The 25055-nt window shown below is 41.2% G+C and overlaps 2 protein-coding genes across 25 annotated transcripts in view; one reads left to right on the forward strand and one right to left on the reverse strand.

Moving 5' to 3' along the window:
• ZNF521 (zinc finger protein 521) overlaps window positions 1-25055 on the forward strand; it is a 304344-nt gene that overhangs the window by 257937 nt on the left and 21352 nt on the right. For all 23 annotated transcript variants that reach the window (XM_083517666.1, XM_083517664.1, XM_083517665.1 and 20 more), the window contains 2 exons: window positions 4886-5017; window positions 9374-9489. In XM_083517666.1, coding sequence (XP_083373792.1) covers window positions 4886-5017; window positions 9374-9489 — 248 coding nt within the window. The remainder of the gene's footprint in view (window positions 1-4885; window positions 5018-9373; window positions 9490-25055) is intronic.
• Window positions 11856-25055, reverse strand: part of LOC310713520 (uncharacterized protein) — a 145593-nt gene continuing 132393 nt past the window's right edge. The window contains exon 6 of one of the 2 annotated variants that reach the window (XM_083517827.1): window positions 11856-16542. In XM_083517827.1, coding sequence (XP_083373953.1) covers window positions 16457-16542 — 86 coding nt within the window. In that variant the 3' untranslated portion in view covers window positions 11856-16456. Of the gene's footprint in view, window positions 16543-19162; window positions 19618-25055 lie in introns of those variants that run through there. The other variant, XM_083517828.1, reaches the window with a different exon arrangement.

Consider the following 25055-nt stretch of genomic DNA (forward strand, 5'->3'; position numbering starts at 1 on the left):
CATGAAGGGAGCTCATTCTTGGAAACTTCACCATACTAGCGCCCCCCCCCCCCGCCCTTGCTTTCATTGTTGCAGTAGCACACTGGACTGAAGATTAAGCCTGCTTACCTTAATATGTATCAGATCAGAGGCTCAGCAAATGGTCTGGGAGTACCAGACTAATGCTCAGCAGGTGTAGATCTGATAGGTAATATGGACAGGAGGCAACTGGGTATTCTATGTTTTTAATTGTTGCTGTTATCAGTTATCTTTTTTGAACTGGAAAGCTGCAGATCCAAAACTCATTTCTTTTTTATGAACCAGAAAGCTTAATTGTATTATAGTCCTTCTTCTTCCTCTTTCTCCCCCTCCCCTTCCAAAGAACCAGTTCATGTTTTTCCTCTCTGGGGAGACTTCCATCCATTCATCTCCAACTACAGCCCCACATGGATGTAGCTCTTGTGAATGGCTTCCTTGTGCAGCACTCTTTTCCATCACCACACATGAGAAAGGGCCAAAAAACAAGTCTTCTGGCAGCAGTGCACATGAGGAATCCATAATTAGTGTCCTCAGCTTGGATCTCTTCCTTGAGATGACTGCTCAGAAGTCACTTTGTTTCTGACTGGGGGGAAATGGTTGTGTGAATCAGCACTACAGCAGCTCCTGGGTACCTAATTTGCAAGCTGTGTTTTTATCTTAATCCGTGCAAGCAGTTGCCTAGAAATTCCATAGAATTGCTTATTCCTCACCTATAACTCTTAATAAAAAATAGGACCGTGCCAACCTATTAAATCCTTAATAGAATATTCTAATGGTTATTAAATCAATTGACTCTGAATCTCACTTTAATAAATGAGTCAGACAGTATTTTCCAATTACTGTCATCCACCACCTTTCTAAAGAGCAGATTATTCTGATTGAATTTTTTTAAGCTGTTCAGCACTTTTAAGATCCCCTCCCTAATACATTTGCTGAAAGAATGTAGCTTTGAAGTGGATATAGGAGAGAGGAAGAATGACCTCTTGAAGGGATGTTCTGGCACTCCACTTCACTTCATATTTATCCCAGGTGTAAACTGCCAGGGTAGCTTTTCACTGTCTGTTTGTTTAGTTGTGACTTTCAGTATTTTCTAAAATTTTAAGATTTTCTGTGGCTAGAGTGGGCGTGGGGGTGGGGGTGCAAAACAGTTTTCCTTCCAGTCATCATTCCACTTCTTCTAATCTTGAAATATTTACAAGGAGCAACAGGAACTGAAATGTTATGGTGGAAGAACTGTAGAAGTCTGTGCAGCTGACCTTTCCAAAGTCAATTGTTTTAAAAAGGTGTCTGAAAACCAAGGTATTTTCAGAAGGGTTGCAGTCATCCTGGGCCAGATAGTCACTTGGTGTTTCCTCCACTGGGTCAGTCACAGTTCATTGCTGTTGCTGCCCATAGCACTTTTACTTTCCTAAAATGTAGTGCGGATCAAAGTGGGAAATGAGGAGAATACAGTGGTACCTCTAGATGCGAACGGGATCCGTTCCGGAGCCCCATTCGCATCCTGAGGTGAACACAACCTGCGCATGCATGGGTCGCAATTCACCGCTTTTGCGCATGCATGTGACGTCATTTTGAGCGTCTGTGCGAGCGGCGAAACCCGGAAGTAACACGGTCCATTACTTCCGGGTCGCCGCGGAGCACAACCCGAAAACGCTCAACCCAAAGCATATTTAATCCGAGGTATGACTATATGTGAGTTAACAGCTTTACAGAAATATTGCATATGATCCAAGAAACTAGGTGCATTTTACTTTACTTACTGTAGATCACACATACCTCAGTTGGTAGGGTATGAGACCCTTAATCTCAGGGTAGTGGTGGTGGTGGTGATTTGAACCTCACACTGGACAAGGTTTTTTGCATTGCAGGGGGTTGGACTAGATGACCCTTGTGGTCCCTTCCAACTCAACAGTTCTATGATTCTATACACAAAGAAAAAAGTAAACCTGCCTAAGCTAATAATTAAGGCAGTGTAAAGACAGATATCTTCACTAGTAGCATTCCCTCTAATTGCAAAAGTGAAAACTTTTATTAGTCAACAAAACGAGTGGTGGGACCTCGATCATCCCCCATAGGAATACTTTGTAAAATACCCCTCGCTTTCTGTTGCTTTGTAGTGCCTGACATTGCTGATTTGCATTTGGCTAGCATTTCAGAGGTTGGCATTGCTTATCTTCACCTTGACGGATGAAAGATCCAGAGCTGAGCTCCTTTCTTTCCACTTGCTTTAAGTGTGCATATCAACACAAATATTCATGGGGGAAAAAATCCCTCCTAAGATTACTCAGTGCATAATATGGCTATTATGGGGGATTTCCACCTTCCTCTGAAGCAGCTGTTACTGACCACTGTCATAGGCCAGATACTAGATGCTTGGCCTAATCTTCTATTACACTATTAATTTCAGAATTTTAAGATATTAAAAATCAGGATTGATGTGAGCACTAGGCATTTACTCCGTCTTCTTAACAACATCTGCATTCAACCCTACTGTGATACGTAGTCATTTAAAATGTGGACTTGGTGAACATAAGTCTTACATTTTAGAAAAACATTGAATTTTATTTGGAAATAAAGATTAAATTCAGGAAACAAAAAAGGAAGGATATGTAATACAACAAGATAATTAAGGAAAGAAAGAAACTCACTGATTACAGTTCTTAATATATCGCATTTCTGCCATGCATTATCCTGAATCAATTTATGGATACATATATGCTTACCAAGTGGTCCATCTAACTGTCCTAGATCATGAGCTGGAAGAAGAACGAGCTACTTCGGACTTCTTCCCTGGCTATGGGACTTCTTGATGTCATTACATCAAAGTAACCACTGTCATAAACATGGAGGAAGTGACAAAGCTTCCTCTCACATTGGCACAGTTGAGCTTTAGCAAGCCGTAAGCACATCTAGAATCTCAAGACTACACAGCTTAGAGCAGGAGTGGCCAAGACAGATGTTGTGGCTATTCACATCAGTCTCAGCCAGCAGGGCCACTGGGCACCATGTTAACTGTACTTGGCCTAAAGGCTATGCAATTGCTGGTGCTGTTTTTGACTGGCCTGAGCATCTGCCATGAGAACAGGGGTTGGTAACTAGTGGAAATGCTCTTATCTATCACTAGTAGCATTGTTTCCCTACCACTGGGTGAGGCAGCACCTAGATCCCTTGCTAGAGTTCAGGAAGCCAGTGTAGCAGTTTATTAATTGTGCATGTGTACATTAAGATTAGAGTTCAAGTAACTGTGAACCAATGCATCAGAAATATAAATCAATTTACTTTTCCCTGTTTTAGATGGATACAGTTTGGTAGAATAGCCAACCGATGGCCATTTAGGCTGCAAATTATATGTTATCTGTTAATTTGGTAGTTATCCTCTTCAGTTTTCATTCATTTCTATATCAGTCATAGCTACCAGTCATATTAAGCAAACTATGCTTAGCAAGATGTGCTTTAAAAAAAATCCTTTCCCTTTAATCTTGCTTGAATGTTGTACCAGGGACAATTTTGTGTGTGTGTGTGTGTGTGTGTGTGTGTGTGTGTGTGTGTGTGTGTTTATTAATCGGATAGTGATTTTACCTGCAAGATCAAACTATTTGTATAACACACTAGTGACATACAGAAGGACCTTTCCTGAGATCTGCTGAGGGAATTGAACCCTGTACAACAGAGCTGGAAGTTGCATCTTACCTAGCAACTGTTTCTAAGTAGGACAACCTATCACTGTTCCCATGGCGGAATGAAAGGAGCTTGCAACACTGTTGGGAAGAAAGACTAATGGTAGGCCTAAGATGGAAGGGAGGGGGGAGGGCACCAAGGGCCTGCAGCTCAGAGCAGGGAAGGTTTTAGGATCAATTTGGTGGTGCTAGGATTGCCTGTAGCTGAACAAATAAAAGACCATTGAGGCTAGTAGGATAGTTATTAATAATAAAGTGTATCGTGGGTGAGCGGGGGGGTGGGGGTGGGGAGAGACTAGTTCAAGCATTAAAGATACTGGGTAATTAGTTGTCATAGGAAAAGATTTCAGATGCCATACAAATTTAGAGACAACTCCCCAACCCCCTTGATGTAATACCAAAAATTAACATAACAGCTTGCAGAATTGAAATAAAAATAAAAATCCTGAATTTTCTTATCTACCTGCCCCCGCCCCCCCCAAATCATCCATACATGCAAATTCTTTGCTACTAAAGACCAACCCAGATAGCAAGGATTTGCACGGCATTTTTGGTTGTCATATAGAGGAAAGGCTAGAGTGGATGGGTACATATGAAAGTTCAAGATAGAAAGGGAAGACTAGGATGGGGATTTTTTGTGTGAGTACATTTGCTGGCTGCTCTATTGAGAATTTGCATATTACAGTACATAATAATATACTCTGCAGTCAATCTGTTTAACTAAAAGGTGTTTGACCTCTCTCCCTCCCTCCCTCCCTCTCTCTCTCTCTCTCCTCCCCCCATTACTTGGAAAAGCCAGTGCTAATTTTTGGGGTGCACATTAACTGATATGGGTTAATAGCAACAAGGGGCCTGACCTGCCCACCCTTATTTTGGCATAGCCAATGGGATAGAATGATGCCATATCTAGTCAAGGCCATTCATATTTAACTGACTTAAAATCTGGTGCACCAGGACTTATATTAGCAGGTATCCAGTGCTATTGCATGTGTGCACCATACTTCTAATTAGTGAATAAATATTTGGGGAGGTGTAGCGGTTGCTGATTGGAACAAGATGAAAAGCTGCTTAGTACATGAAGTATATCATTCATGATCCTGCATAAAATCTAATCCTGGAATTCTTTAGCAAGAGATTGGGTTTCAAGCATCACAAGTGACAATAAACTTTTCTCATATTTTCCCCACTAGATGAAGGACTAAACCACGAGTGCAAGCTCTGCAACCAGACATTTGATTCTCCTGCCAAACTACAGTGCCATCTGATAGAACACAGCTTTGAAGGAATGGGAGGGACCTTCAAATGTCCAGTCTGCTTTACAGGTGAGTATTCAGGAACTGTTCGTTTTATTCATGCACATTCTCAAATGGTGCCATTTATGCCAGACATTGACTTCAGGTCAGCTTGCATGCAAGTATTAGATTTGTGCTCATTAGTGGTACTGATTAGGAATTATTTTAAAAGTCAAGAGTGCAAAAAGATTGGACCTCCATCTACCTGAATTGCTTTTACAAGCACACCTCACACAAAATATGTTTTTATCGTATCAATAGGGTGGGTTCCAGAGACCCATGTGCTGAGCAGAAGGTTCTGATTTCTGCCTGTTTCCTCCCCTCTACTGTATCTCATCTTCCACATGCCACACTGCTCTAACCATAAAGTGAGATGAATCCCCATTGTATCCCGCTACATTCCTATCTGATGTACATACATTCTCAAAGGAAGATCACGTGTCTGTGGGGCTTGTTTTCAGCAGTGCATTCTCAAGTCATGCTCCATTTAAGCTGATTGGCTTCTGTGTCTTCATGTCTGCATGTTGAACCAGGCATATGTTGACCCAAGAAGCCACTGTTAATTGCTGACATTTGAGGTGGTAGGGGATCTTCTACATATACCCGGACTTAGATCAGATTCACCATGTTTATCCCTCAAGTATTCAGCACAGCACATCAAACTACACATTGTTTATAATATTTTGGGTATAAACGTGCAGATCTGATCTAAGTCTGGGTGGTACAGTTTTCAATAGCTGCTAAAAGCTTTTTTGTTGAAGCAAGCCTACCCAGACATGTAACATTTTAACGCCTTTTTAAAGGATTTTCTATAAGCAAGAAAACAAACAATAAGAATGAGAAGCTACAACGTCTCCATAGTCATAGATGTGTGGTTTTTTTTAAAAAAAACAACCTTGCTTTTTATCTATATTTTTATAATTTTATTATGTCCCCTATTAATTGCTGCTTTAATTGCTATTTTAATGAACATTTTTTACATTTTACGTAAACCTCTTAGCGTTTTCTTTCAATAAGCAGTATTTACGTTTTGCCAATAAGCGGATAAATAAAGCTCCCCTTTGGTACCAATGTGAACCTTTTTTACTGCTGCAGGGAGGAGGTTTCCTGGGGAAGGAGTTGTGGCTGTGGAGGAGATGATTAAGCCTTCCTTCCATGTGTGCTGACACCTCATCCAGATGGCCCCTCCCACTTCTGAATTTAAACACACACACACAGTTTACAGCTATGTATTAAACAACATGTTGCTTCACCCACAGTTACTTGCAGCACAACACCTCTACTGAACACTCTATATAGATCTCTCTGACGTTTTGTTTATGAAAACTGCCTTCATATAACGTCAGCTACCATCTGATGCTTCTGCTGTGACTAAATGATGTGCTTGCCGTTGTGTACTCCCTCAAAGAAGGTTACCAGATTTTTTTCCAAGAATCCAGGGACACCTTTAAATTAAGCAGTAATATCTTCTCTTCTATGGTCTCATCTGTCGCACGGCCTTCCTCTGGGCCCCAGACTGCTCTCTTGGAGTGCTAGCCGCCATGGAGTAGGCTCGGGTCACGCCTGGGCTTGGCCACATGTCCTTGCCCTCCCAGTGCTCTCCTACCTTTCCTAAGCGGCTGCAAGGTTGGGGATCCCATTTTTTTTTCCTCCTTCCTCTTTCTCTCTCTTCCTTCTCCTTCTCCTCTCCTCCTTCTCCCTGCGTCGCCTCTGGGGGTTTTCTGGCCTCAGAGCGCCACTGGGCAGTCGGCCAGGTGGCCTGGTGCTCTCGCTCCTGGCTCGATTCGGGTTGCGCGCGCGGGGGGGGGGGGGGGCTGTCAGTGTTTCCTCCAGTTGATATGCCAGGCGTCCCCGGTTCCCTCTCGGCAGTGGTGGCAGCAGTGGCAGTCTCAGCAGCCTGGAGCCAGCCTCGTAGCGCAGTTGGCTCTGGCTGGCTTAAAGAGCTGCTTGCTGCCGTGGCGCCCACCATTTTGCCTTGCCAGATGTCCCCATATGATGTGCCTTGTGCCATTGAACCAATCACACAACATTCATTCCCTACTAATAAATCTACAACACTTAAAATATAAATCTGGGGACATTCCAGGGACGGATTTTGTCCGGGGACAGATTTGTAAATCTGGGGACTGTCCCCGGGAAATGGGGACATCTGGTAACCATACCCTCAAGGAAACTATCAAGTGCATTTTCCTTACTTCTGTACCTCTGTACTCTTCCACTCTTGCCTTATCCCCACCGTAAATCAGCTTCGCACTACCACCTCCTCAAGCCCCCTTCCCATGTTACCGCTTCCCCACAACCAGAGGTAATTGATGCTCCAGGAATCATGACTTGGAACCATGCCTTCCTTTCCATTGTTGTGAGAAACCTCAGGCATTTGCTGTTTATAGGCCTATCTATTGCCAATAAGACAAGCTCCCCTACCATCCTGGTAGGGGTACAAAACACACTGACATACTGGAAGAAGCATAAACCTGCAACTGTCGCTGAAAATTAAACCATAAAGACTGCATACAGACCTTTTATGTTTGACAGCAATAATGCACCTTAAAATTATACCCTGAATCATAGTGAATAAATGCAGGATTTCTTTTTTCTAAAAGAGGAAAATCAGCGGTTTGCACAGCTCTCTATCAACGGGAAGCAATTTGGGGTTTTTGTTCTCCACTGATGCACTTTGAAAAGAAAACATGACCCTTAGTACTTTCGTATTAGTCCTTCTTGTTTGGCAGCTCCATTCCCAATAAAATGCAGGCATCCACTCCGAGAGCCAAATTAAAGTAAGATTTCTCTTCTGTTGGTTGAAGTTGTTGCTACTGACTATTACCTTCCCATATTCAAGTTAGACATGTTTTCCTGCATTATAACAATTTAGTTAATTTTCACTACACAGCTTGCAGTAATGATGTCTGAGGCTGTAGATAGTTTTGCTTTCAACCGTATGCCTGTCAGGCATCTGGGTTCAATAATTCCTTCAAGCATTTCTTTTGCATTTTAGTTTTTGCATTAATTGTACAGGACTTTGCTGTGTGTGTGTGTGTGTGTGTGTGTGTAAGCGTTTCCCCCCTTTATTCCCTTAATACAGCTTGTGATTCAAAGAGTTAAGTTTAGGATGGATTTTTAAAAAACAACAGTGTACAAAAAAGTGTATGAAAAGCAACCCTACTTGTGGTTCTCACCATAAATAAGTTCCCTGATTAAAATAATAATAATAACAATAATCCTTTAATATTTCAGCCAGTGGCCCTGTAAAATGTATAAAGAAACCCATTTTCCATTTTTGCTGATGGGGTAAATAGACACAGCACATTAATCATAAACAACGATGTTTTATGAGTAATATGCTATTAAATTATTTTAGTGTGTAGAATATTAACAAAACCAAAAATCACCAATACAAGTTTTATATGGAAAATGGAATACAATCCTTTTTAAGGTAATGAGAAATGTGATTAAAATGTATGACTCACAAGAACCCTATTCTAATTCTTTTCTCTTTTCTTTTTTTTTGGCATTCAATTAGAATTATTTTAATGATTAGGAATGGAGTCAAAGTTAAATGCCAACGTCTTTAATAAATCCTTTCCCTGCCTATACAGATTAATATTGTAGATGCAAACTTTTTTTAGGTCACAGTGCACCAGGCATCCATCAGAAGTCAGTGCTGCCAACCCAAACACTGCCTCTGGCATATACAATTTAATTATTAATAGTATGTCTCCTAGGTAAACTGTTACACAGTCTTAGGGCCTTGTTTTGTAGTCATTAAAATTGAACATGTTTATATTATTGAAACCCTTGCATTCAGTGTGTATTCAGAGTTGATCTTAAAGTATCCAAAGAGAATTTACCTGCAGTTGTGTTTTACGTTTATAGACATTGCCCCAAAGTAGCTGTGGGATATAATTTTAACATTAACACATTTAAATACAGAAATAGTTTGCTAGATTTAAGTTTTGGGCAAATGCATAAATAAATAAAAATAGCGGGTGTGTGTTTTTGTGCTTTTGTATCTGTCGCTTCCATATTTCACAGTAGCAAGGATTTGTTTATTTTCAAATGTTGCTTTTGATGTTCAGCACATTGTGGTGCAATCTGAAATTATTGTGGCGAGGGGAAAGGTACATTTCTGAGTGTTTGAGATTGAAACAGTATTTGATTATGTTTTTACCAGACATATAAGCACAGTTCTTTTACAAAGAAAAGAAAATTAGGACTTGGATGTAGAGCTGAGCAATCGTGGCTGGTGCCTATTATAGCAACAGTATAATCAGAAATTACAGGGTTCTTGGATAATTGTACCCTTTGCAATTGCTGTGAGTTAATGAGGAAATGTTCACAAAAAAGTCTTTCCATGTATAAAACTTTTTCTTTTTAATGTTGCAGTGTTTGTTCAAGCCAACAAGTTGCAGCAACATATTTTTTCGGCCCATGGACAAGAAGACAAGATCTATGACTGCACACAGTGCCCACAGAAGTTCTTCTTCCAAACAGAACTGCAGGTACTCAGCTTATTGAAGGGGTTTCAGTAGAGATGGTTGTAGTATGTATTCTTCACCAAAGGTGTTCGCGTGGTGGATCCATAGGACTGGTTTCTGTGAAGTGCAATGATGCTTCATCGGAATTGAGCTTAGGGATGGTCAGTAGACAGGCATATTTGCAGTTAGCCCATATGTAAGACTGTCCAAGCTGCATCTTAAGAACTGCTAGGGAGGCTACATCAGAACACATTTCTGTGCTGCAGACTTGAAGGAGGATGATAGGTCTTGTAGATTCATCCTTTGCCCTGATTACAAAAAGGTAAACTGTGGTTTGAACTGCAGAGTTTGTAGCATCACAAAGAAAGAAACAAGTGCACAGGAGTATAATTTTACTTACGTCTTCCGCTCTGGAGGAAGTGATAACTGAACTTGAGTCGTAGTTGGAGTTGCCAACAGTCTTGATTCTGACCATGGAAGGATCTGAGGGAAGCGCTGTCCATTTCAAGTGCTTTGAATTTGTATTGGTACAACTGGCCTGACATGCTAACCCTTCAGCTGCAACCCCCCCCCCGCCCGCCCCCAATACAGCTTCTGGGTTCTCTGCTGAGACACAGTTGGAGACTTTGAGAAGGCAGCTGTAACTTGGGAGTACAGGGATATTCCTGTGTGAGAACTGAAAGCTTTATTAAAGGGTTCATGTATAAAACTGGCAAGTTGCAGCTTGGGGAAGAGGCCTATACCTTTAAAAGCCTCCAGTCAAGGCCCAGGGCTTGCGCTGCACCTCTCCTGTCTTGCACTCTGTCACAGCTGAAGGAGATGATGATCAGCTGGAGCAAAAGAAAATAATCTTCTTTGAGGGCCTGCATCTATTCACAAATACCATCCACATACATCAATCTTCTCAACAAACCCACCTTTTCCTTTGTCCCTGCTCGTCAGTTGTAGAGAAGAGGTGCGCCACACACACCACGAGAGTGACAACAAAAGTGTGTTTGTGTAAGTGCAAACCCTTTCTCTAATTGCAACTTTGCACTTCCACCTACAGATCCCCATTAGGGTCATTTCACACATTACAAGGCAGCAAACCTGGATTTGCATTGCCCTTGAGTATTTACTTAACAGGCTGCTGTGACTAATCTGTGCTCTCTGATTAGTGTGACAGTAAGATGTATTCAATTACAAATACACATTTACTGCATCCACATATTACATTTTTAAGTGTAAACTTAACACATTTTAGACGAATTTTAAAAGATGTAATGTGTGAAGAAGTGGTCTTTATTGATGTCTCTTTCAGGCTCCTGAAATAGTCAGGTCAAAATTAAACTGTTCTTGGGTGAGTGGTAGAACCAAGAGGTAGCAATCATATTACTATGCAAATAGCAAATGTACAAAAGGTATTAAAAATCAATTGTTTTAATTATTATACTACATAGTCTCTCTCTCCCCCCTGCCCCTGATAGATTGAATATTCCATGCAGAAATCTCCATGTCAGGGCTTAATCTCATCTGGCAGTCCTGCTCTTGAACTTAGAAGAAAGCTTTGTCTTTTGTTAAAAGTAGAATTCTTGAGTCCCTAGTGTTCATTTGTAAACCCATATTTTGCTTTCATTGGGACACATTAGTTCTCCAGAGAGAAACAGAAAAGCAAGTCTAGAGCTCTTACATGAAGTTAGAATTTATTTTAAAAGGTCTCTCCGTTGCTCGCACATAGCAGCTATAGATTTGCCAAGAATGGTTTTTGTTACACCTGCTGAAAATTAAGATTCTGAACCACTTCCCATTTTACAAAAGTATTCACATGTAATGATGCTTTTTTTTCTTCTTAATGAGATGTTCTTAAAGGTTGTAACTTATGCATTCCTGTGTTGAAATGGATGTAGCTTCTCCCCCTGCTAAAGGACTTGTGAATCTAGACACCTCAAATACAGAGCCTATATATATTTTTTATAAAAAGAACAATAGTCTTAGTCTGCCACTAATAAAAGGCACAAAAGCTGATTTTGCCTGTGAATGTCCCTTCAGTTACTGAGAAGTTCATCCTTGTCTGTGATGAGTGAAGGTAGAGCTTTCTCAAAGTTGACTTTTAGGAAATCGTCTGGCGTAGATACACTAGAAATAATGGTTTTTCAAAATGGATTGCCACTGCAGCCTGGGGTTTGGTGTGTGAACATCGTGAGAAGTTTTCCATGAGATTATTATCTAATTATTCTGAATCATTTACAATTGGATTTTGGTACAACATATGCAGTATTTTTCAACATTAGCTAATGTTAAACATTAGCTAACAAACGGGAGGAAAACGTCACAACTTTACAGATAAGGGAAGGATGGGAGAATCATTGTGACATGAAAAGAAAACACATTATAGGAGGCAATTCTAAAAGAATGGTGATTTGTTGGCAGTTTTCAGATGAGGATAGAAGGAAAAGGAAGGACAGTAAGGCAGGTGGGAATTATAAACATGGGCAACGGTTTGGCAATGCACTTGCTTAGGAGGACTGTGTTAATTTCCTATCTTAGAGATTTTCAAGGAAAGGTCAGGTTGTCAACAATGTTACTGCCCTCCTGGAAGCCAAGAGGAGCATATTAAGAAATCCCTTATAACTGAAACAGCAATGTCTGAAAGGGTATTTCATCACACTCTGGGTGGTGTATCGCACCCTCCACGACAGCCCAAATTGATACAGAGATCCATCCAAGCAGATCTTTCACTAGATTATTATCCTGCTAATTTCAAGAGCTGCAGCCAACCTGGGTCTCTTCTGGGTCAGCCAAAAGGTTACATGGTTGAAATGACGTTGCTTGCGCTTGATCAGCTCTAATGATACTATTACTCAAGCTATTGAGCTGCCACTCCTTAGGGGAGAAGTTGCTTGTGTTTAATTTCTAGACGGAGACTATGAGAGACCTTCCAATAAAACCTCTAAGAAAGAGATTATGGTGGACATGGAGTCAACAGTACCATGCTTAATATTTCTTCTATGATAATAAATAGCAGGAAGGGGTGAAGCATTCTAAACTTTCAACTCAAGCGATCAATTTAAATTTTCAAGGATATCTTCACAAGGAAAAAGGCTAAGATTTTTTTTTAAATGAAGCAAAGGATTAGATTTGACATTTCAAGATCCCCGGAGTCATTGGGAAGAGGGGGAGCAGCCACTGGTTTTCAGGCCCTGGAGGCCAGCTGTGATTATGCATCCAGTAAGGAATATCTTATCTGTTCTCCTCCTTTGAAAGGAAATCTACCTGAAATCCAATTAACATCACTCAGCTTTAGGCCAACATTTTCATATATTATAGCCTTAATTTTTCAGAGGTCTTGAGCATCAGCAGCTGCTATTTATAACAGAAAAAGAGGCACGGTGTTATTCAGCGCTCCAGACATAAGCACCTGAATTTAGGAATTCTCATAATGCCATAACCTACATCAAAGTGCCCCAGCTCTCAAGAAAGTGCTGATTGCCACCACTTCCACTAACTAATGTGTGAACTCAGTGCTTAAATATGATAATTTCAGTCAGCTGTGGTAGGCAAACAGGCTTCTTCAATATGGTAGAGAATATTTCTAAGAACCAAGTGATATCCCCAAATATATCATAGACTGGAGAGAGGTCTTCCTTTGCACCAGGGCTCAGACTTGGAACCTGCTTTCAGACCATGTTCCAAGTGTTTTTCCATCATCGCTAAGCAACCACAACCTGTTTTCTTCTCATGAGTTCCAGGCAAGGTTGAGGCCTAGCATATAACTTATTAGAATTTAAACACTAGCTGGGGATCATCATATTCTGCCACAGCAAACTTCACAAATAAAAAGAAACACGTCTTCCCAGGTATAAGTCAGCAGGATTCCAAATGTGACAACACAAGAAAATAGTGCCTCATTCAATTAACTTTCTAGTCTTGTTATATTAATTTTATTGTGGTGAAAACCTTTTATTTTGCAGAGTTTTAAAGATTGCATTTGAAATTTGAAGTAGGGTTTTTCTTTAGTCTCTGTTTACGTAGAGGTGAAATTACCAAGGACATCTGAAGAGTAATCATGATATTGTCCCCTCAGGGATGCCTGAAAACATCTGTACATAAAAGAGGTCTCCAGTTTTCTTGGCAGTCCTTTTCCCCAAACAGTTAACGTAGTTGTACTTTGGTACAAGAGAGTTTGTTACAAAAATGTTTGGGGGGCGGGAACCTGAAAATGTATGAATGACATGACTAAAGGAACATGTTTTAAATTCCTTCCACTGTTCCATTTCTCCCCTGGGGATTAAAGGACTTTAGAGCCATATTAGTCTTTCATAAGGTAATTCTTTTCTGAAAAAGAAACTTCCTGATCTGGATTGTGTGAACCCAACCTTATTTGATTGGCCTATTCAAATATAATCACTCCCAGTGGGTAGGTGGTTCATTAGGGTGTGAATATTTATAGCCCCTTGTAAAATCAACTAGATCTGATGTGTCAGTCACATTGTACAATGAGGACGTAAAATGATTAAATAGCTTAGCTGTGTCTTATGCACTGGCTTCTTTTTTTCACAGGGATTCTTGTAATAGCATATAGAATGACTCCTTTTTCTTCAGAGCTCCAGTTGTTGAAAGAGGTTCAATTGAGCATCTTAGACTGAAAAAATCAGTTCAATATCCCATATTAAACTGAAACCATTAAAAAAATGTTGCATTAGTTGCAATGTTCATAACTACTAACAATCTCTGCTTAGCTCCTCTTTGTGTGTTTCTTTGTTGTGTTTTGCCTTGTTGAACTGTGTTTTGCCTATTTTTAAAGGTTTTTTATGCTTGCTATGTTTTTTATTTTTAGGAGTTGCTTAGCTGAAGAGTGCTGATGCTTCTAAATTGTACTTTGATTTGGTGGCATGACTGTTGCAGACCCAAGTTATCCAAGTATCCCTGTTTCCCAGGGACATCCCCGATTTAGAGAAGCCGCCCCGGTTTCTGATTTGATCCGGAATGTCCTCCTTTTCCTTGGGTTGTCCCTATTTTCATTGGAGAAATGTTGGAGGGTATGGGGTTATCTGACCCCTGAGCCGTTTCAAGGCAATCCTGTATAGGGAAGATTTTTAAAAAATGTTTAATGTTTTATGTTTTTGTATATGTTGGAAGCTGCCCAGAGAGACTCGGGCAACCCAGAAAGATGTGTGGGGTATAAATAGCAAAATTATTACAATTATGGAATGGGATGTCCCTATTTTCACCAGAGAGATGTTGGAAGGTATGCTGTTTTGCGTTGCCAGTAGTGGATTTATTTCATTGTTCAAATGAGATAGCGGAAAGTCTAGTGTGCATTATGGGAGGGCTGGGCCTGTTGGTCTAAGTTTAAAAAAGAAATACGTTAGGTCAGTGAGTACAGTATTTCCTGCAGCAAATGTAAAGACCAGTCATCAAGGTAATCTTAATTTGCTAAAGCAGTTGAGAGAAGCAGGATATGGTGGAGGAAGGGAATCCAATTTTCATATAGAAACAATAATTGCACTATCACTTGCACAAAATGCAAATAGGCATAACTAGGAAAATGTTATTTAGCTATAGCAATTTACGTGTACCCACTGTATGTAAGAAACATGTAACATCCATGTAACAGCCCAGTGACATTTTTAAGTTTTGAGAGTGAAACTGGAGGCCCCACCTTTGGAGGAACGCCTGTAGAAATTCCAAGGGAAGTTGAGGAATTTCAGTAACTTTCTGTTGGACCTGCATGCATTCAAAAGACATAAGCAACTTAACTCCACCTTTCAAAACATAGAGGAAATCCCATCCAAATTAAAGGAGAGCCCAACAGCAAAAGCGGAACAAAGCCTGATCATGACATTCCTCAGAGAGCCCTCTGAATCCCTCCCTTGCCCCCGTCTCCTGCCCTACAGGAAACCAAAGATTGTTTGCTCAAAAGCATTGTCTTGGGAGGAGCTTACTCTGGCATGTTTTGCTTATGCTTCAGGATTCCAATTGGGCCGGACTAATATCTGGGCTTGGTTCAGAATTCTGTGCAGCACACAAGACCAAAGAGATTCCTGAGCCTTGCCTTGTATGCTCAGAGCCTTTCTACAGGGCCAGCAATGTCTTCAATCCAGACGTTTCCAGATTGCATACTAACTTAGAAAATAGTTCAGACCACTCAGTACCAGCATTGAATTGGCTCTTCACTATATAAACATATACCTTTTCCTGTGAACGAGCATTAATATATTACAAATTAATTAACCCCTTAACAAATGTTAACCATGCTTTTGTTCACCACAGACTGATTAAGCTGATGAGCCTTTTTCACTCCACTCTTGAAAAAGCACTAAACAGATAGCATGGTGAAAAATACTCTAATTTGTTTAATCTAAGATGAAAGATCCTGATTGAAATGCTTCTGTAAGTATCTGCTGGAAGAGTCATCAATTCACCCTTTTTGTAATTCTTTAAAAACCCCTTATAACATGAACAGAAGGGTGATTAAAGGAAACTAATCTTAATTGGATGATTTTGAAAATGTTGTTTGAGGGTGCAGTATTTATTCTGGACTAATTAATTTGGAACAAAAATCTTCTGAACACAGCCTTTAGACTTGGGAGTAGGCTAAATATGCATAGCAAAACAATATTAGCTGGGTAGAGTTAAGCTTTCCATTTGTATTTGTATATATCCTCTAACAGCTCAGTTATGTTTGACCACCTAATGCAACCTATAATAGTAAGTAGTTTTCCTACGCTAAGCGTGAATCACCATCTCTTCATTCTACAGCTTTTTCTTCCCTTTCATTTCCCTGCTGTTAGAGACCAAGAACTGACCTTAGATTACCCTTCATCTGACTCATAGTTGACAACAGATGGCCATTTCTAGGACTGTCACCAGGGTGACTTTTGAAGCACCCATGATTACTGTATTAAAGAGCCTCATGACTAGTTCTCCCTCCCTTCTCCTCTCCCACCAGCCCTGGCTCCATTGTCCTCACTTAAGATTTCCCCATTCAGAAACTGCATGTTGAAACTTATTACCTCCCAAAGTACTGCTGCAAACCTCTAGATGATCCAAGCACGTGCTGGAACGAAAGCCTTGCGTTCCACATATCAGAAGGGTCTGATGAAACAAAATCTCCCGTGTTTTAGAAGTGAAAAGTTAACACTGCAAATTGTCTCTCTTATATTTGAGTTTTCATTCCCAAAGTTGGTTTTGCTCTAGTGACACTGTTTAAAGGGAGGGCTTTAATGGGTCTCAATAACTTTTTTTCATAGAATCATAGAATCATAGAGTTGGAAGAGATCACAAGGGCCATCGAGTCCAACCCCCTGCCAAGCAGGAAACACCATCAGAGCACTCCTGACATATGGTTGTCAAGCCTCTGCTTAAAGACCTCCAAAGTAGGAGACTCCACCACACTCCTTGGCAGCAAATTCCACTGTCGAACAGCTCTTACTGTCAGGAAGTTCTTCCTAATGTTTAGGTGGAATCTTCTTTCTTGTAGTTTGGATCCATTGCTCCATGTCCGCTTCTCTGGAGCAGCAGAAAACAACCTTTCTCCCTCCTCTATGTGACATCCTTTTATATATTTGAACATGGCTATCATATCACCCCTTAACCTCCTCTTCTCCAGGCTAAACATGCCCAGCTCCCTTAGCCGTTCCTCATAAGGCATTGTTTCCAGGCCTTTGACCATTTTGGTTGCCCTCCAGTTTGTCAGTGTCCTTCTTGAACTGTGGTGCCCAGAACTGGACACAGTACTCCAGGTGAGGTCTGACCAGAGCAGAATACAGTGGCACTATTACTTCCCTTGATCTAGATGCTATACTCCTATTGATGCAGCCCAGAATTGCATTGGCTTTTTTAGCTGCCGCGTCACACTGTTGGCTCATGTCAAGTTTGTGGTCAACCAAGACTCCTAGATCCTTTTCACACGTACTGCTCTCAAGCCAGGTGTCACCCATCTTGTATTTGTGCCTCTCATTTTTTTGCCCAAGTGCAATACTTTACATTTCTCCCTGTTAAAATTCATCTTGTTTGTTTTTGCCCAGTTCTCTAATCTGTCAAGGTAGTTTTGAAGTGTGATTCTGTCCTCTGGGGTGTTAGCCACCCCTCCCAGTTTGGTGTCATCTGCAAATTTGATCAGGATGCCCTTGAGTCCATCATCCAAGTCGTTGATAAAGATGTTGAATAATTTTTGCTTTGTCCTTCATGAGTTCTTAGGTGCCTTCCACATGTGCCTAGGACTTGGAATGCTGGAAAGATAGCCAAAGCGATCACTACCAGGGAGAATGTAGACTTGACACCTCCTGCCACTCTCTGTTATCTCCAATAAGCTAAACAGAACCCCTTCAACAGCATGTATATTTCAGCAAGCAGAAAGTAATGTGTCACTCTGGAGCTCAAAAGCAATGGTAGTGCTGTGTCAGGCAGCACCCCAACAAGATGTCTTTTTTTTTATGGGACAGAGGGCTGTGTCCTGGCAACATTGGAACTTGTTCACTATCTCTTGACTGGATTGTCAGCAACAGAGGCAGACATTCAAAAGGTTTGTTTGGTGCTGGTTTGCACGTGTAAAAAAAGCTACAAGTCCCCAAGAATTCCATTTCTATGGGCACGGTGGCAGCAGAGGTGGTGCTGGCTAGAAGCTGTCAGTTGGATTTATGGTCCTGACTATGAACAGCACCAGTGTATCATTAGACCCCAGCTCTGGTTCCTCTTTGGTTGCTCCATGAGGGAAGCAGGTTGAGGCAGAATCGATAGTCTTGCAGTCTACACACAACTGTTCTCTAGGCATAATAATACGTTCTCCATTTTTGCTCCCAGACTTAAGAACACTAAACCTGGGGCATAACATTCACAATTAACATCAGAAGCCAGTGTTGTGGTGATGTTCCTGTTGTCCTATGGGAAAGCTAGCGCTCAGTATCTTCAGCAGCGGTCAGAAGCCACTGAGGACACCGCTGCTGTAGCAGCAGCACATCCTTCCTGGGTAACTCCAGCATCTATTTCTGATGCCTCTGCAGTTTGGTAGATACATGAGGTACACCGAGCCACTTGTCTAAGGCAGCAGCTTGAAAGGGGCATCGGAAGAAGCTCCCTGCTGCCACCTCTGGAAGCCACCACCACGAGCCCTCCAGAAAATGGGCACCTTTTGCTAGTGACTGCCCTGCTGCTGGAGCTCCTGTTGCCAGCAACTACTGGCTGGATTTTTTGACAAAGCCCTGTTATTTGGCTCATCTGCAGTGTCTATAGCAGGAACAGCCAACATGGTGCCCTCCAGATGTTGTTGGACTACAACTCCCACCATCCCTTATTGTTGGTTGTGCTGCCTGGGGGTGGTAGGAGTTGTAGTCCACAAGCATCTGGAAGGCTTCCCATTAGCTACCACTGGTCTACAGTAGGTAGAGGCCTCTGGTGCTCAGGGGTACAGCAGAGGCAGGCCCCATCTTGCTCAGATAGCAAAATGGCTTGCTCTGGACCAAGGGGGTGGCAATTAGTCAGTATATATTATAGATAGGAGAATAGCTTGACCAAGCCACCTATGACATTTATTTGGGCTCCCCACCTTTGAAAAACTGATTGTTTTTCTTTTCATTGTTTGGATCGGTCTACAGTGGTACTTCAGATTTCAGACGCTTCAGGTTATAGACTCCGCTAACCCAGAAATAGTACCTCGGGTTAAGAACTTTGCTTCAGGATGAGAATGGAAATCGCGTGGCGGCAGCGGGAGGCCCTATTAGCTAAAGTTAAGAACAGGTACCTCAGGTTAAGAACAGTTTCAAGTTAAGAACGGACCTTCAGAACAAATTAAGTTCTTAACCTGAGGTACCACTATATTCTATAGTTTCTTATTCTTTATGTTAAGAGATTTCTTTGACTTCTTTCATTCTCTTTGTGTCCTTTCCCCTCCTTTTCATCTATGATATGAGTCAGAAGAAGCAGGATGTTCATTCTGTTGTGAAGTGCTCCCAGGGGCATTTTGACCTACTGCTGAAAGAGGTGCCTTGCTGTCCTGTCCTTACTGTGGAGATAGAGATTTCACCTCTTAGCCAGGAAAAACTGCAGTCGCCTGGACACAAGCAGATGAAATCATAGCAAGGTGCTTCCTGCAGTAAATGGCAGCATGATGTATCCATAAATCCCCATTCTGGAATTGCTGCTGTCATGACAAACTCTGCTTCTGCTTTCTGTCTGTAAAATGGGGATAATTATTAGTGACAGTTTTCCTATACCATCAAATATTTTGCCAAGGCAGCCTTCTTTGGGTATGCGTTTTATAAGGATTATGAAGCATCATTAGCAAACCAAGAGTAAACAGAAAACATGAGGCTTAGAATAGGAGAAGCATAAATCTGAATCTAATCACAATCAACCCTTAATCTAAACAGGGTGGGGGATGCTGTGATGCATTGTTTTATATGACTGTTTCAGACACAGAAAGGCTGCTGTGTATCTTGAAAGATCTATTGTTTGCTATTGACAGGGTATGCTAGAGCAAGATATTTTCCAGAGCCAAACCTGTATTTTAAGAGGAATTCACATTTGTATCCTTTATTGTGATATTTGGCGGCAAGTCTACAGCTAGTAACAGTCTCTGCCCTGGAGCTATGAAGGAGTAAGACTCCATTGTTGGAGAGAGAGTGGTGCTCTGTGTAAAAACCTGAGATGTGGTAGGCAAGATGAATCGCGCTTAAAAGCAGTGCTTGCGGTGCTGTCATTTAGAACAGGGAACACTGAAGCTTTAAACGAAAGTGAAAGGCAGGATAAACGCCCCCTTTAAAAGTGGTGGAATTCTTAAACTGCCTACAACAACAAATCTTTTCCATTGATGACTGCACTGAGGGCAATACAATTTGGCAGTGGATGGCTCTCTCTGGGGATGAGATGTACAGAATCTTTTTCTTTTTTAAAAAAATGTAAATACAATCATTTTGTAACAGCATGGCAAGTATTTCATGAAGGAGCATGTCCCAGAAATTCTATAAAGAAGTGGGCTTGGCGTGACTTTATTCTCAGAGCATTTTATTTGCGGCTTTAAGACTGATTAACGTGTAAAATAACTCAAACAAAGGACTCTTTGTGGCACAGCTGATTCCTGACCATTGCCTTTCCTCTCTTCTGCTAAATTCCGTACTTACGGTGCGATCCTGTACAAGTCTACATAAAAGAAAGCCCCGTTGAGCTCAATGAGACTTACTTCCTGGTAGGAGGTGATAGAATAGCAGCCTTAATCATTTACATATGAGTTAAATTTAAGTCCTGGCTTTCTTCTTTAAAAGAATCAAACTTATACATGGCAGAGTCTTGCTCGCCCTGCTGGTCAAGTTTCACGTGGTTTACATGGTTTAATGCCTTCCTGCCTTCCTGTCATTGTTGATCTGTGTTGGCTTTTAAAATAGTCCAACTCAGAGCTGAGGGTTGGGCACACTTTCCACAATGTGGCATTGCTTAATAATGGTTCCACTTCAGTGAGGTCTCCATAGTGGCATGGTGCCCTGTCTATTGGCATAGTTTAGCATGACAATGGGATTCAGCATTGGTTCTGTGTTATATGTTTTTCTCTAACAGTGTCCACTGTCCCGTCAGTATAGAAGGGCAACAGGGCTAGCTACGTAAGGCTTGTCTTAGGATAGGGTTTCAGGTTTTATTTAGAATTTGTTTTGTGAGTTAGCTTTTGATCAAGCCATGGCTTTTTACTATAGATCCCTCTGCATATTTGAAAGTATTTTCCTAAGTAAGTTGCATTTACCTCTGGATCTTCTCTGGGCGGTGCATACAGGTAATTTATTTCTGCTACATGAAAAATTTAGGCCAGCTCTTCTATTAGGCAGAGTGAGACATTTGCCCCAGGTAGCTGATTTTGAGTGTCATGAAAGGGGAGAAAATTATTAGCTGTTTAGTTAATTGTCACTATATTTTTCCTCAAAGGAGGGACAGAAGTGTTTGTGGCGTTTTCTGCTTCAGAAGCCAAAACAATTTGCACTTTAGAGTTGTTGTTGTTGTTGAATTTATATACCGCCCTATATCTGGAGGTCTCAGGAAGGTTCACAGAGGGTACTTGGCAAGAGTGAGGGGGAGACAATGTTTGCTGCTCCACCCTCAGGAAGAAAAACATCTTGCACTGGTCCTGAGGGCACAAAATATCATCTTCACACGATACTTCAATGTACAGCGTCAAAAGGCAGCTCCTCCCACCCCCCGCTGCTTTCCTAGTTTTGTAGTGTATTTATTCTACTAAACACATCAGCAAAACATAGGGTGCATATCAGTCTTTGAATGGTAGTTTCTCGCTCTGTCTGTGCGTGTCTTCCTGCAGATATATACCATACCATGTAGAGAAATGCTGTACCATTAAATATTAGCAGTGCATTTTGCTTTGCTTTGAGTTTGTCAAGGTGAAAGGTGATTGTGCAGGAAAATGGAACACTATATTTGCTGTGCGACAGGCAGTAAGAACTCGCTCCCATGCTCAGTTATAATTCATGACTGTACTGGTGGGAAGTCCTTATCCCTCTGTGGAGTTAATGCATCTCTACTGTAGCCTGCTGAGAGCACCCTGCGTCCCCTCCCACCATCTGTGCATTCACTTGCGTGCCTTCGCCAGCTCTCTTTGCCGCGAGATCTCTTGGTGTTAAAACTGTCAAAGTACTTCTGCCTGGTAGAAGTGGCTTGATGGTGTGTATTAATGTTAAATTGTCGTCTAAATGGAAAAGAGCCAGAAGAGAGATTTATTATAGGCCCCGTTTTTTAAAACACTATACTGATGGGTGTCTGGCTCTTTTTAAAAGACTTTGGAGTCTCTAATTTGCTTTGCTTTCCTGATGGAATTTCTGTATGGGAAAAGTGATGAACTAAATGGCTTTTGTCAGTTTTCTGGATCTTCTGCTGATTTGTTGGCACACTGACCTTTTATTTCTTGAAGCATTTGCATCCCACATTTGCCTGAAATGTAGCAAACTGAACAGTATTTACCCACCCATCGCCTAATTTGTGCCTGCAACTATTTTTCACTTTCCTCATGCTTATTTCCTCTCTGAACTGAGGCAGCCCTTTCAGAGTCAGAGAGTTAATTGCCTCCACGTTTCCCAAGGCATGGGAATCACATGACCAGAAAATATAAGCAAACAGTGTCGTTTCTAAAATAGACCCCATATGAAGATTTTTTTTATTGGGTGAAAGGGCTGTCTGAAGAGAACTGAGCTGTGACAAGAGCCTGGAGTACACAATAGGAGGGTCAGAATTGGACCACAGAGATTTAGGATGGCACTCTTATTACCATGACCCCTTGCTGCTGCCCTGGGTTCTATGACTACAAATAAGATGGAAAGATATAAACAGATAGTAGCAATGCAACAATAATATATTTATGTATTTCACAGTGTGTGTCGATGCAGTTTGTTGTTAACACAACTTTAGAACATAAATCAAATCTAGACCTCAGTTGCCTGTGAATAACTTTAACAGATGTGATATCATAAGAGGCTCAGTGTGTTGTGAATTGCAAAAATGACCTTTGTGTTTGTGCGTGTTTATAATCTTTCAGAGCTTTTTTTTCACTGAGGTTTAGTATCCACAAATGTCAGGTGAAATGTTCAACATTAGCAACTACCTAGGCTTTCTCCCAGAACATTGGTAGGCTGTGTAACTATGATGAAGTTCTCTTTTCTCACCACTGGAAGTGTCTTTACATACTCTCTGCCTTGTTTTATAGCACAAAAGATAGAAAACCAAGAATTTGTTGCACAGGATCAAAATACCTTCCCTTAAGGAAGCTTTTCTGTTTTGGGAATGGTTCATTTTGCTAGCTCTCAGACAGCAAGACATTGATTCCTCCCCCCCCCCCCAACTTCCTAGGACATTTGGAACACTGCAGGAATCTCAGCATCCATTGGATAGTGTGTATGATGTCACTGGTGATAAACCTCTCCAACATGGCCCATGCCATTTTTTTAACTCCTTGTTTTCCTCTGAGGAAGAGCTTTTCAAAATAAAATCATGTTAATGTTCTCAGTTGGGCAGTCCCCTGGGTCACTGGAGCACTCAGCCAGTGCTAGGTGGGTGTTGTTTTTTTAAGAAGCAGCAAGCTTATCCACCTTCCCTTTTGCTATTCTGCCATTTCAGAACATGAGTAAAATTGATTAAACAAAGGGGAAGCTTTCAGGAGATCTTCCAGCTTGGTTACACACACACAGAGAGAGAGAGAGTCCGGAAACTACAGCATGACTTCCCTTCTCCCATTCTATCTATTACATGGACACCGTATATCACACTGCAGGCATTGACTGGAGTTAGTGCAAGTATAGCTCTATATAAAAAGCCTGGGCTTTTTTATTATTATCTTTAAAAGCACCGTATGGTGAGTGAAGCATCATACAAAAGTTCCATGGGTTTTTTTTATAAAAAAATAATAAAGTAGGGCAAAAATGACTTGAGAAGCTCAGTGTCTAGGTTTTCTTAGGTGAAAGATCACTTTGAGATGACATGGCTGAGTAGTCAGGTTGAAATCCTTCTTGGTATTTTATTAATTTTGCACCAAGATAAATCCTGAAATTCTGACAAACTCCATGACAGGTGAAATTCCTTCTTGCAGAATCTGCTCAGCAAGAGGCTGCTCATTTCGTTCTGTTCTGAGGCAGGCAACAGGAGGGCAGCTTTATAATCAGCCCTCAAAGGACCCCCAGCCGCCCCAGAGTCTTGGGCTGATTGAATAACTCCTGGGCCTCTTCCCCTAGGCCTCCATCAGCAGGGGTCCTGTGGAAAGCAATCTCCTGCAGACTGGCACAGAAGTGAGCTTTAAACTACTATTTTCTGCTCTCCAGAGGAGCCTGGAGTACTAAAAGATAGATGGACTGCAGATATTTTATGAGAAACTGTCAGAAGAAGAGCAGGGTAAATGTTTTTTTTCCCATCCTTCTTTGAGTCATGTGCTACATCATTGTACAATTTCTCCCAGAGTCTTGTACATTTAAGGGAAGGAATTAATTGGTTGCCTACGCTAATTTCTTTTCCCTGTATTCCTCTTTTTATTTTTCACTCTTTATTTTTTTCCCTTTCTGTTTTATTTTTTTAAAAAAAATATTCACTCAGAGGCCCTCTGCTTAACCACAGTTGCAGAAAATCAGTACCATTTGCACTGAAATATTTATAATGACAGAATGAAAAATTGGATTCATTTTCTGGCTTGTAGCCGAACAGTCGGCAACTTTGTGCGGTGTTGTTCAGCATCTCCCTCCCTTCGTTTCATTGGGCTTGTCTTCCAGCACATACACACAGAGAGAGGATGCTTCATAGGAATGCCTACAAAACACTCTCTCTCTCTCTCTCTCTCTCTCTCTCTCTCTCTCATCTCAGCAATGAGAAAACAAGTACTACGTAACCTTTCAAGCATTTATAATATGTATAGTTGGAGAGAGAGGGTGGAAGAAGGTAAAACAAGTAGGGGAGATTATGAAAGATGACAAGTAGTAATCTATTTTGTGTGGGGAAGCAGTGTACAGATGGAATTCTGAGGATTACTTCAATGTATTCATTGAGAGGCAGTGTGTGGATTTAACGCTAGACAGAATGCCTGGAACTTCCTCCTAATTCTTACTCTGTCACTGACTCTGAAGGCCAAACTACAAATTACA

The sequence above is a fragment of the Podarcis liolepis genome, assembly GCF_965112155.1.
Source record: "Podarcis liolepis genome assembly, chromosome: 8".
NCBI lineage: Eukaryota > Metazoa > Chordata > Lepidosauria > Squamata > Lacertidae > Podarcis > Podarcis liolepis.